The sequence below is a fragment of the Antechinus flavipes genome, chromosome X (genome assembly GCF_016432865.1).
Source record: "Antechinus flavipes isolate AdamAnt ecotype Samford, QLD, Australia chromosome X, AdamAnt_v2, whole genome shotgun sequence".
Classification (NCBI taxonomy): Eukaryota; Metazoa; Chordata; class Mammalia; order Dasyuromorphia; family Dasyuridae; genus Antechinus; species Antechinus flavipes.
Window position 1 is genome coordinate 523,251 of NC_067404.1, and position 13,685 is coordinate 536,935.

Here is a 13,685-nt window from a genome sequence, read left to right on the forward strand (position 1 = left end):
GGCCATGGCCCCGGGCCCATCAACAAAACATGGGCATGGCGCCTCCCCCACAGCCACTGTCAGTCACCCAGCAATACACACGGCAGTGGCCAAAGGAGCCGCCGCAAAAGCCTAAATTTTCAAAGACACCCAAGGTAAAGCCATGTTTACTGTGGCATCAGTTGCCCTTTTGGCAGCCAATCCTGCCCATGACCAATGAATCTAGTCACGAACCCGGCTCTTGCCTCCTCTCTCTACCGTAGGCATGACAGTTGGCACCGAGGATGCTGCCTGTAGAGGCTACATTACACACCCCGTCCTCTGGGGCCCTAAGGAAATGTTGTCATCACCCTACCACCCCAGGCATGCATTTGCAGGAGGGGGAAGGTATTGGCTTCCGGCCTCGTTTCCCATATCATAGAGCCTCTTAACTTTAAGAAATTTGACACTGAGGGATTAGACACTCCCACATGTGTTGATCTAAAGCTGTATCCCAATCTTCCTGACCTACATCCATGGAAAAAATGTTTGAGAGTCTTTTAGATGCAAGGGCAGACAAAGCAGTGTTTCCATCTTTGTTCTGGCCAGCAGAGTGGCCCTTTCAATCAGTTAATACTGCCTCGGTGGGGATCGGTATGGACATGGCCCCCACATTAGTGCTCACCCCTTAAAGTGGGGACCAAAGGAAAATCAGACCTTATCTCATTGGCCACCTGCCTGTAAATTTGAGGGGTTGAGCCTTGCTTCGCCAATTAGGGGTTCACCTCACAACAAAGGCTTTTTCTTAGGGGCCACCGCCATGCCTGCACCTGTCCTGAATCGAAGGAAAACTGATCAATCCCTACGAACAGAGCAGTGGTCCCTCACCAAAGAAAAGTTATCGGCTTTGAGAGAGAGAGTACAAATCCATCTGAGAAAAGGACATACATACTGGGCCTTCTAATAGTCCTTGGAACTCTCCAGCACTTGTGATAAGAAAGAAAACAGGAAAATGGAGAGTGCTGACAGAACTTAGGAAAATTAATGACCAGATGGAAACAATGGAACAAGTGGAAACGTGTTGCAGCCAGGTCTTCCGCCGTTTCCCAATATGATTCCTTCACATTGACCACTATGAGCCGTAGATATTCAGGATTGTTTTTATTCTGCACCTGTGCATCCTGGGGACAGACAAGAGATGCTTTCTCCATTCCCACTCCCAATCTGGCAGTGCCATATGACTGCCAACATGTCTTCCCTGGGGCGCATGAAAGACAGCCCAACCCTGTGTCAGATGTATGATCCTGAGGTTATAATAAGCCTGTTAGGGAAAAATATCCCAGGTCAATATTGATCCATTGCATGGATGACCTTCTTGGGGCTGCTCCAACACCCTCAGTTGCTGAGGACACAGTGAAGGCTCTGGAAGCAGTACAGCTGTACATAGCCCCTGATCAGATACAGAGAACTATGGCTGTCGACTATGAAGGTTTCCAGGTGTCCCCTGAGTGCATTACACCCCAAAGATGCAAATAGGAACAGATCAATTGGTTACTCTTAATGACCATCAGAAGCCCTCGGGTGACATACAGTAAGCACTGTATGCTTTAACAAATGCTCAGTTAGGGCCCTTATATGGCATACTCCCAGGAGACACAGTCTAATCCTCCTGCTCCCCCCCTTCCCTGTCCCTCCATCCCCCATCCCTGTTCTCTGGCTCCAGTGACAAAGCTGCTTTGGCCCAAGTTATGGACGCTCTCCACTCAGTGTCTCATTGCTGGGATCCAGCCCTTCTGGTGGCCTTGCCTCTCTTCCCTACTACAGCTCCATCAAGGCGATTCCCTATCAGGATGGTTTTTTTCCTCCTATTCAGTCTCACCATGTGATTTTGTCCTATGCCTCTTTGGCAGGATGCCTCCTGTAAAGAGCAATTAAAAGAACCATTTTGTGCTTTGCTTCCCTGCCAGATGCTATCGCTACCACGTATGCCCAGTCAGCTGGAGACTTTCCTTTCACAGGACCCAGAATGGCAAGTGCTTCTTACACATGGCGTTTCCTTCATACCCCTGTCTCGCTCCACACTGCCGATTGAGTCCCCTATTTCTCCTTGGCCATGGATCGCCCCTCCCAACCTCTCTCCTTTGCCCCAGGCTCTGAATCCATACACAGATGCCACTAAGAACAGCAGAGCTTCCTTGTTTCTTCCCTGACTTGTCTCAGCCCTTTGTGTTCACTACATGTTTTGTGTCTATGTAAGCAAATGAAGTCTGTGCTGTTTCCCAGGCGGTGACCTACGTTGCTAGCCCCTTACATGTCATCTCGTTGAGTCAATGGGCAGTGAATGGCCATGCGAGACTGCCATCCTCCCCAGGGCCTCTACAGATGTGTTTCAAGTGGAGGAAGTTTCTGCGCCTACTTTGGCCTTTCACACATTTTGTGCCGCCTCCCATATTCACCATCTTACAGGTATTCCTCACAACCCCCAAGGGCAGCCGCTTGTCAAACGCCGACATCAGGACTATCTCCAAAAACAGAAAAGGGGACTTAATGGCCACATGCAGCCCCTCTCTCCAGTGGCACAATTAGCACAGGTGTTATTCACTTTAAATGTTTTAGCCCTTGATTCAGATGGCGTTTCCAGGGCTGCGTGTTTTCTCCTCCATTCGCTCCAACAGGTACCCCAGCGCTCCATGGCCACCATGATCAGCCCCAATGTTATTGGCCTTGCAAGTTATATGGAAAGATCTGTCTATGGGGCAGGGGCAGGGTCCGCTGGCCACAGTGCCAAGATGGGAGAAGGGGTCTATTCTTCTCTTTACAGATTCTGGGGGCAAGAAACCCTTACCCTGGCGAGCGGCACAGCCTGTAGGGAGCAACCCAGTTGCTGCTGTTTGGTCATGATGATCTTGCTGTGCCTGCTTATTCTTCAGTCCCTGGAGCATGTATCCAAGGAACTTTGTTGGCCCTTGGGGATGTCCCGCCGTGGTTCTCCTTGGTGACCTGGAAAGATCCACCCCTGCCTCTCGGACCACACAGAGACCACTCGTGCCATGGACAAGTTAATAGCCCCCACTGCAGCTTATGGAATGTATACCAAAGCCCCCCACGCTCTGTGCCTGAAAATCAGATCTGTGTCTATGTGGTCACCTGTACCCCTTTTGCGAGCCTCCCTGGAGTAGCTCCACCGTGGTAAGATCCTCCTGCCCAGGAGACTCTGCACTACCTTCAGCCTAAAAGGAAAAGGCCGCGTATCTATTGCATTTTTTTAGGGGTGATGCTCCTTGCGGTTCTGATGGCTTCGGCAATTTCCACTGCTCCTTCTGTACGAGAGCCGGCCTGGAGAACGAACTCAGCTTGTTAATTAGTAGCTCAATTTGTAATTGCTCTAGTCATATCGCCCTTGCCTCACCAAAACAAGAAGCGAAGAATCAGGCTTTGTCACATCTCATTACAGAAGTGAGAGAGAATTTGTTAGCCTTAGGACATCAGGTGGGCTACCTCGAATGATGGGTTTACGCTGAGATGAAATAAATAAAATGTAATAAAAATGGATGGATGGATATGGTGACTAAACTAGCTTTCACCCTTTGTGTGTCACTGCTGGGAAGGTTAATGAATCTGATTACTCTTGGGATCAGCTAAGAACACGTTTGTTTGGGGTGTGTAGCAGGAACCATTTACAAGCAATAGTGGTCTTTAATCACCAGATCCCTCTGCGCCAAAATGTAGAAGGGGGAGCTGTATCTCTCCAGGCCGGCACACCTGTTTAACCACAGGACTCAAGGTCATCTTGACCTGGCTAAGACCCCCGTCAAGTGCCAGCCACAGACCCCAAAGACTGGGGAGGATTGGGAACAGGTGTGCTGGGGATGTCTACTAAATCAGGACGGCTGTGGGGAGGCCGTTCTCTAGAGAATGCCAAGTTTCTCCTCGTCCCCCAAAATGCACTGTCCCCTCATGATTGATTTATCGGCGTTATGTTTTCTGGCTACCTTGTGGGTTTAGAGCACAGAGGGCACGTAGCTACAGCAAATGTCTTGGTCTGAACATCGAGGTCATTCTCTCTCTTCTTGCTTCCCTGGTCTCTGCAAGAGCCGATACCACAGGCCGGTCTTTGGCATTTCACAAATGGCCCAGCCTTCACTTCTCAGGTAACCCAAGATTGGTCGAGGCACTGATGACGGGCCATCTCCACTCTGCCTGGCGGCCTCAGTCTTGTGGGAAGATGAACCACACCCTCAAGCGTGTCTTCCTAAATTACACCTGGAGACTCAAGTGGAGTGGGTGAAGAATCTCCCATTAGGCTTCTCGGAGGCTGCATCGCACCTCGGAGAACCTTGAGCTGAGCGACTTTGAACTTCTCTATGGGAGGCCCTTCCTCAACTCTGACGTTCTTGTAGACATTGGGTCACTCAGGTTGCCACTCAGCTCCAGAAAAGTGTAGTCCCAGAAAGCTCTTTCTGAATATGCAAACGAGCATCTAACCCAACAGATGCTCATCCTCAGACTGTCACCCCTGTAAATGCAGGGCATGTGGTATATTTGAGACCTTAGAAGGCTCAAGGTGCTGACCCTCTGGGCATTAAGTGGAAGGGACCATATAAGGTCATTCTGACTACTCCTATGTCAGTCAAACTGGAAGGGTCCCCCAGCCGGACTCATGTGTCTAGAATTAAAGGGCTGCTTCTGTTCCTTCTCCCTTAGAGATTTCTGAAGATTGCTGCAAACTCATAGAGGACCTGAAACTACTTTTTCAGGACCCCTGAAAACACTCTGGGGAAGGAAGGGTGAAAATGTCTGTGTCCTTCTTTCCTTCATCTAGTTTTCTTGCTTGTGACTTCCCACCTGTTTTTTCCAGGTGTATCTTTAACAACACTCAGAGGATGAGAGCTTAATGCCTACTAGTTTCTCTCCAGCTCTCTTTGTAACTCTGTGGGCCCCTGCCAGCAGGGAGGTAACTTCTCAGTCAGGCTAGGATACTCTGTGAGCAATGGGGGCATTCAGGGTTATTGGCATTTATTGGATGCTTCAAGGCATCCCCAGATGCAACCTGATGCATTTTTTGCAAAAGGTCCCATTCCCAAATGTCACCAAATCTCCACCCCTCTCCCCTATTTGTACTAGCTATCTCTCAGGAGAAAGACTAACCCGACTATCCCCTGTTTTCTTGCTGGAAAGGACCTCATAGCTACTTTTCTCAACACCTATGGCACAGGGGCAGTACTTGTCACAGTAGCCCACGAAGGCCATGTTTACATCCCCAATACAGGGACTTATACCATCAATACTCTTGTTGCAGATGAGTGGAACTCCTCCCCCACCTGCTGCAATTTCACCTCGGCGCCATGTACCAGCTGTACAGGTGGGTCAAGGGCTAGCGGTACCTCTGGCTATGGACCCTCCTGAGAAGGAATTGTAGGATACCCATTTCCAGATGACCCTGGCATGCTCACTCAGGCTTCTAGGCCACCTCCCTTGAAGCATCTTCCTCCTCCTGAGAACTAACCTTGACAATGTCATGAAATCCTCTTCATCCTTGGGGCAACTAACTTGGGGAAGTTACTACAAAACTTGACCTCAGCTACCATCTGTGCACCTGATATCTGAGGGACATGCTTTTCTTGGAGAAGTGGGTTCTCCATTCCACTTGGATGTTCCTGAGGGACCCGTTAAAAGGAGTGCCTCTGACCAGAGCCCTCCCCAGCTGTAATCGCCTCTCCCTTCTTAAACACTGTGCTCTTTGCACTCTAGATCACCCGCGTGCTCCCCTCACTGGGTTTAGCGCCGCTGCTTCAGTCACTGGAGGGGCTACAAGTGGGGATTTGGGGGAAATGTCCTTTGGCTTTCAGCAAGGGCACAGCATTGCTAGTTCCTCCCACCATGAGAATGTCCTCCAACCTGACGGCCAACTCAACCAGCTGGCCATGGAAAGTGCACCCTCTCTCCGAGAGGGCCAAGACTCTCTGGACTCTCTTGCTCACAGGCTTGGAGACGACAGGTTGGCCTCGGGTTATCTTCCTGCCTCCAGGAGAGGCGCCTGTGCCCTTGTGGATCCCTCCTGAACCCCGTACATTACAACTCAGGGACGGGGGAGCTTCGTGGATCGGAGAGAAAGCCGGCTGGATGCAAGACATTCATGGAAATCTCATCGTAACCCCCTCTGTCTTGCGCTAGGTGGGATTTCTGGCTATGGTCTCTATCTACCTTATATTAGCTCCACTTTTAATCATTCCTGTTCTGCTCACGTTGGGCCCCTGCGTTTTTAACCTACTTGTGAGATTGGTTTCCAGAGCCGTGCTTCAAGCGACGAACTTCCCACTACTCGTTCAAGCTGAATATCATGGGCTGCCTGAGTCAAGAGGCGCAGCATTCCCTAGATGTTGCTGCTGCCATCTTCCCCTCGCGCACTTCCCCTCCCGGTCTGAACCCCACCGAGTAGGGCCAGCTCTGGGCGCCCCATCAGCATGAAGCGGCTCCACAAGATGAGCCCTCGGTCTCTTTGTCCCAAATGAATTTGCAGGGGACTGCTTGAGAGTGGAAACCATCTAACAGAACTGGGCTCCTTGATCTTTTGGGGTGAGGCTGGGGTTGGAAAACCCCTCAATCTCAAGCTCTCCAGCTCTGGGAAAACTCCCACAGGCAACTCTCACCTCCCAAGGATCTGGGAAGCCACCCCCACCTTCATATTGCTTTGGAAATTTGCCCCTAACTGCTCCCTAGCCCCAAGCCAAATAAAAATTAAGACTCTGTATCTCAAACGGCACCATCTTCCTAATCAAGGCATGGCCCACTCCGTTTCTCAGGGAAAAATCAACCCATTTTGCCAAACTTCCCTTGCAGAAGGGGACTGCACATTCTTTCACACAACCTGTTAACAGGGAACCTTCACCCCTCAACACACATAAAAGTGTAAGGTCCTGGGTACAGGAACAGCAGCACTTCTCATTCACACTGTTAATCAGGGACAAATCTAAAGCTTGGTCTCAGGAGCGTTTGTAGGTCAGTAATTTTAGTGAGGAAGAAAGCTAGTTGTTGCCAGCTCCTGGCGAAGCTGATATGAAGGCACAGCAAAAACAGTCAGAGACCCGGGAATTCTATCTATCCTTTTCACATGCTACCACTATTTTGTATTTTGCTTACTGTCTCTCACACATTATAATCCAGTTATTTAAAAAATAAAGACTTGATGATTATGTAACTCCAATCATTTTCGTTTCCAAAACTCTGCCTTGTTGATTATTACCTATATGTCTCACCCACCATTGAAATCTGGAATAGAGTAAAAGCTCGCCCAAACCTCTGTCGACCTTTAGCATTAGTTGTTTCCATGTTAAATCACTCACAGATCTCAATTTTGCAATGTCTAATTCAGCAACAAAACAAGCAAATTCAAAAAAACTTTATTTCCAAAATCAATACAAACTTCAAATTTTATAACTTTTAATGGAGGATATCTGAGAAGGTACAAAATACATTTTGGACCTTAGCAGTTAACTTCTTAAGTGAACAAACTCAATTCTTAATTTCTCTGAAAAAACTCTCATTCCTTTTAGTATCTGCTTCTGCCTCCTCTTTCAGATCGGCTTCCTCCCCGGCCACCACCTCTTGGAGCCCCCCGGCTTGAACTGCTGTATGAATCCCGAGGGGCAGGATACCCCCTGTCCATGGAAGGAGGAAGCCCTCTCTCTTGTCTGCCAACTCTATCACGAGCACTGGAATAGATATCACTTCGGCTACTTGAATAACTCTCCCGACTTGTACCATATCCATCTCTTGTGCTGCTATAATCATCATAACGGCTACTTCCTCCATAAGAGGGGGGAGGCCCTCGAGCGGGAGGAGCACTTCGGGAGTTACCTGCAGGATCAATAGGAGATTATTATTCAGCCAAAATATACACATTTAATCCACCTTTACAAAAATATTTACTTTTTGTATGGAACTGTATTTATTTTTGCTGCAAATTTATACAGAACACAGTGAATAATTTTAAAGTTTAAAAACATTCTAAAAACATGACTGTTTCCATTTTAATTTTATATTCTGAAAAACTGCTTTAATTTTTTTAAAGTTTTCATGAAAAAAACAGGCATTCATCATTTATCTTTCAAAAGAATGTCCATTTGTAAGAACTACATTCTGTCCCTAGAAATTATGACTCAAAACAATTCCTTAGCTTTATTTTAAAGTTGAAAATTTTTGAAAATTTTTAAAGATTTTTCAAATTAGCACAAAGCTGGGCCAATAGTTTTCTTAAAACATGCTAATGAGAGCTATGGGCTTGTAGTTTGTTATCTAAAAAACTATCTCCTTACCATAACTCTCATAAGAATCTCTGTAGGACCCTCCACTTGGATGATCTGAATAGTCTCTATCACGACCTCCACCATAGCTATCACGGTCACTAAATACAGAAAACGTACTAAGTAAAAATTATGAAACCTCAAATCATGTAAATTCCCAAGAAATAAGTCAATTATGGTATTATACCTATATCCTCTAGATGAATACTCATCACGTGAGCTAGAAGAATGGCCGTAGTCACGGTAGGTATAGTCCCTTGGAGGTGGAGCATAATCTCTGGTGTCCCGAGAACTTCCATAATCTCTGCTTGAATAACTAAAATTTAAGGGTGAATTAGATAATGCAAAATGAAAACATTTCTCAACTAAAATATTTTACTTACCTCTCCTTAGTCCTGTAACTGTCATCTCTTGGTGACATATACACATCCCTGCGTGATGATATTGGCTCTCTTCGGGGAGGACCACCATAGCTATCTCTTCCACGAGCCACTGGCCCTTAAAAGTGTTTTAAAATTTTAAATCAACATCTGGTATAATGTAAGTGATGACTCCAAATAAAAGAAAAAAGTTAGGCAAAGATTAGGACATAAAATGCAACTCAATTCAACTAGAAACATTTAAGCAAAAATTTGTAAAACTTTACTTAATTGTTGACTGAATTGTTTCTCCCATTAATGGAATCAGAAGAGAACAATGCATACATGAACTTACATATGTAGGAAAACACCCCCCCTCTTCTCCTCCCCTTCATTAATATGAGATCGTAATGAAAACCAAAGGCTTAATGCCTTGAAGCTGTGTCGTAGTTAAGATGGAAAATTCTTTCTGGAAACATTTGCTAAAGGATTTTACTGCTCGTAAATTTCTGACTTCAAAGTATCTTCATATGATCAGTCAAGAATTCCTATTTTTTTCCTATTTCAAATCTTTCCCTTTTAAAATGATCATTTCTTTTATCTCTTGATAATTCTTACCAATAAAAGCATACTCTTTAATAATAGACTTCTCTTCTTTCTGCTACTTAGTAACTCCTCTCTAGCTACAATGATTCTTCTGTCATTCAAGTTTATAAAAGCAACCAGAAATAAAGTAACAAAAACTGAGAATTCATTAGGAAGATACATATTATTTTTTAAATTCTTTTAGTGATCCCTAGAATATTTCTTAATCTCTCTCTGAAGACAGGGAGATGGCGTAAATGAAACTTTTAAGGCCTTTGTGTCAGAAGATATCTTGCTTCAAACCCTAGCTCTAACCCTGAACAAACCACTTAGTCTTAGTTTTCTCTTCTGTAAAAGGGGAAATAAGACGACATCTTTCAGATTGTTGAGAAAATTGTACAATGTTTTTGCAATCATCAGTGATGCATAAACAGCCACTCTTACACACTTTTTCTCCCCTCAAAATTATCAAAGGCATCTAAAAAACTTCTTTCTAATCCCTTTAACATATTCTCTCCTCTGAATTTTCACCTAATTTTACCTACTTTCCGCTTCCTCCCATAAAAATCTAAATAAAATGACGTAATGATCATTTCCCTTGCAATATGTACTTTGTATTTATTTAGTACTTAGGAACATTCAGAGAAGAGACATAAACTACCTAAATTCGACAGACCCATCTTAAAAATTTTTTTCTCCCATTATATGCCCACAAATTTTCTTATTCTTTTCATTAAATGTTTGATTTGTATAATTATAAATGTCAGAAAATGTATCGTAAGTAAAAATTTCTTGGCTCAAAAATGGGTCAATCTAGAGCATACAAACTATGTCTTTCTGTAATTATTATATAAACCCAAGTAATTCTGTACTGTTAATATTGCAAACATGTATACGTTATATACCTAGGACTTACTGACCCTCCACAATAAAGGGTTTTTTTGGAAAATTTTTTTAAAAAAGTTGTTTCTTTTGAGATAGAACACAGGTTTTTTTCCCATATAAAACCATCTTCCAAATGAAGTTTTCTTAATGACCATAAGACTTTCATAGGTATGAACATTTCCAATTTACCTCTTCCTCCCATTCCACTACTGCTGCGCACCGGTCCAGAAGGGGCAGATCTTTTAGGTGAAGGACCCCCACTTTGTGGAGGTGGACCCCTTTTAACGGGAACTGGTCCTCTGGAAGTACCCACATTGAAATTAAGAGAATATCCACTGTCATCTATGTAAAAAGAGGGGAAAAAACCACCAAATTTTAGTTACCATGAACAAGTACAATCAATTATAATATTTTCCATTATAATACATTATTTGCCTAATCCTTAAATACATTATTCTGGACCATTACTTGCAGTGGTATTGTTTGATATCAATTGTTGTTTTCTCACTTGTTTTATTTTCAAACAAAGTAATCCTTTACCTTAAGTGTTAAACTATTTAATAGCTTTTAAAGTACAAAGAGTACCTTAAAACTAAAACTCAAGGTGTTGGCATTTTGGGGGGCAGTCCAGGCATTTGATTACTACCTTACCCATATGCCCTCCACGGGGTGGTCCTCTTGCTCCACCACTTCCTCCTCTTCCACCTCTAAGGCCTCCTGGAGGACCTCTGCTTCTTGGGGGAGGGGGTGGTCCTCGTCTACCACCACTTTCATAAGATGGTTTGGTGGCCTGTTCCACCTTAATTGATTTTCCATCCAAGGACTAAAAGGAACAATTATTTTGTCAAATGTTGAGATGAACTTTAGTTCAAAAAAAAAACCTTCAGATTTGCCTTCATTTCTCTTTCAAAACATTAAATTAGTATCTAATAATCCTGCCAATGTGAAAATTTTACAAAAATCCATGAGTAAGTCCCCAAAATACCTGTTTAAGATTCTTATATTGACTTTAAGAATTCCTCTGGCAGTAAATAAAAAAGAAAAAAGATAAACATCCACTTTGTTCTGCTTCTTGATTTGAGAGGGGGTGACGTAGTGAAAAAAAAAATTAGCTACCCAAGTGAGGAAAACCCACACTTTGATCCCAACTACATCACGTACTAGTTGCATACAACCTTTAAGTCAAATCAACCTCTCTGGTCCTGTTTGTTTCATCATCCACTTCACAGAAGTGTCATAAGGCAAAAATGAACTTTGCAAATAGAAAAGTGGTTATGAATCAAAATGATTAAATATTTTAAATCAATCAGTCCATAACTAATTTTTAAACAAAACATATTTTACACAATGATGACTTTTAAGTATTGCTTAAATATAAATAGCAACTTTACTTGCTAATATTTTTAGCAATTAACATAAAAAGCAAAGTTGAAAAAACCAAAAGTTTCCTTCATTTTCCTCAACAATCAAACTATATACTCATACCATATAGTAAATTATTCTTTTTTGGGAAAGGACTAGGAAAAATCGTAAGTCCCCATTTCTTAGCTGTTTGCTTATCTGTTTAAATATTCCTATATTTCCTCAAATTCATTACTTTGAAAATGAAAATTACTTGATTCTAAAAACCAAAATCTGTAGTAAACATTACAAGAATAATTAGGTTATACAAATGACTTATGAAAGCAAAAACAGACAAAAAGAAATCAGATAGGGGAAGGGGAAGAAGTGCTAGTAGTTCTATTTACACAGAATGAGTTAAAAAAGGAAAATATGTCTAGAAAAATAAAATTTAAAATTTTTTTAAGAAATAAAGGAATTAGATTAAAAGAAAAAAAAAAAAAAACCCTAAGGGAATAGTGTAGTACTTCATACTGGTGTAATCCCCCTGTAAGTCAATTAATCCCAATTACCTCACAAAAAAAAAAAAAAAAAGATTAAGGGGAATGGGTTAAATTGACAAGGAAAAATGAGAGGAAAGAATAAGGGAGAGATCCATGGAGAAGGTAGCAAATCAAGGCAGACGTACAACAGAGCAGAGTAGCAGGAAAAGGAGACAAGAAACAGATCTGCACAAACAATGATCAGGAGTAGAATGTTTTAGGAAATAAAATCATTTACCTCACCAGTTAAAATAATTTCAATCAAAAGGGAAAACTAGGGAAACTGCATTATCAGCCACATTAATGAATGCTGTTTAGACTATTTAAAACAACTAAATACTATAAAAATGGAATACTGTGAGGTTATAGAAAATGAGGAGATGGTGAATTTAGAAAAAGATGGAAAGACTAACTTATGAAGGATAAGGTTAACCTTACACATCTTCAGAAAAAAACAGTACAAACAAGTGCACCTCATCCTTAAAGAAATGCACAGAAATGTGTGTGTGCATGATCATCGATGTGTAATATGGATCAGTTCTTTTTCTGAAAATCTCAGATTATGGGTTTCTATGATTACACTTAAAAAAAAAACCTGTTGAAGTCATATTAAACTATTTGAAGTATTTTATAAAAAGTAATGTTTTTCATATTTAACATGTATTGTTCAACCTGTCATCTGGGGGAGGGAGAAGGGGAAGGAGGAGAAAAATTGGAATAAAAGATTTTGCAATTGTCAGTGCTGAAAATTACCCCTGCATATATCTTGTAAATAAAAAGCTATAATAATCATAAAAAGGAAAGTTTGCATGGGTAGAATGTTACTGCACAGTGTAGCAGAGAGCACTTTTTGCATCTACAGAATGTGAGAGGGCTACAAACAACTTTATGCTACTTTTAAGTGAAAATGAAGTTAAAAGAAAAAAAAAGATGGTTAACATGGAATAAGAAAGTGCCTTTTGCCAGGATTGCACGAATTTTTCTAATTAGGAAAATTGTAAAGTGTTGCCTGTGGAAAATCTCTTGCTATACTATATTCAGTAAGAATATTCTGCCAGTGTTCCAAACGGACTAGATTAAAAAGAAAAGAATGGAGTAAGTCTAAAATAAGTTTATAGTACAGGTGGAAACGAAAACCTACCTTTCCATTCATGTCTCTTGCAGCATCTTTTGCATCAGCTGGACTCTCAAAAGTAATAAAAGCAAAGCCTCTGGATTTATTGGTCTCACGATCTTTCATCAAAAGAACTGAATCAGATTTTTAAAAATGAATTTTGTACAATGTTAATACATTAAAGAAATTTTAAAACATCTAGTGTAAGGCTTGTTTTAACTTTTCACGCATGTGAGGAGCAAAACATGAAATTATTGCAATCTTTGCACCGGAAACATTTTATGCTGACTTTAAAAAAATAAACCATCCACACTTACCTTCCACAATACGGCCATATTTTCCAAAAACTGATTCAAGAGCTTTTTCATTTGTTTCTGTATTGAGTCCTCCTATAAATAACTTCCCTGGACGATCCGCTTCAACCATTTTGATTACTCGGAAAAGAAATAATTTTAAACCGTGGTTATTTAGCAGGAAAACTGACCGGAAATTTTTAGTTAAAATGAACATTTTAAAAGCAAACCCAAAACAGTGACATGCATCCTTAATTCTAATTGTTTTCCTCATCATTTTTTTAAAAAAACGTACGTTCCTGAAA

The 13,685-nt window shown here is 42.1% G+C and overlaps 1 protein-coding gene across 2 annotated transcripts; it reads right to left on the reverse strand.

Moving 5' to 3' along the window:
• Positions 1-7,341: 7,341 nt before the first annotated feature.
• On the reverse strand, positions 7,342-13,685 carry LOC127542624 (RNA-binding motif protein, X chromosome-like). 2 transcript variants are annotated; one of them, XM_051968359.1, is made up of 8 exons: positions 13,405-13,685; positions 13,115-13,206; positions 10,742-10,913; positions 10,280-10,432; positions 8,645-8,759; positions 8,449-8,577; positions 8,274-8,362; positions 7,342-7,815 (listed from the first exon to the last, which is right to left on the reverse strand). In XM_051968359.1, the coding sequence occupies exons 1-8, from the start codon at positions 13,655-13,657 to the stop codon at positions 7,508-7,510; spliced, it is 1,311 nt and encodes a 436-aa protein (XP_051824319.1). In that variant the 5' UTR covers positions 13,658-13,685; the 3' UTR covers positions 7,342-7,507. The 2 variants fall into 2 exon arrangements, with proteins under 2 accessions (XP_051824319.1, XP_051824318.1); XM_051968358.1 differs by having other exon boundaries at positions 13,115-13,221.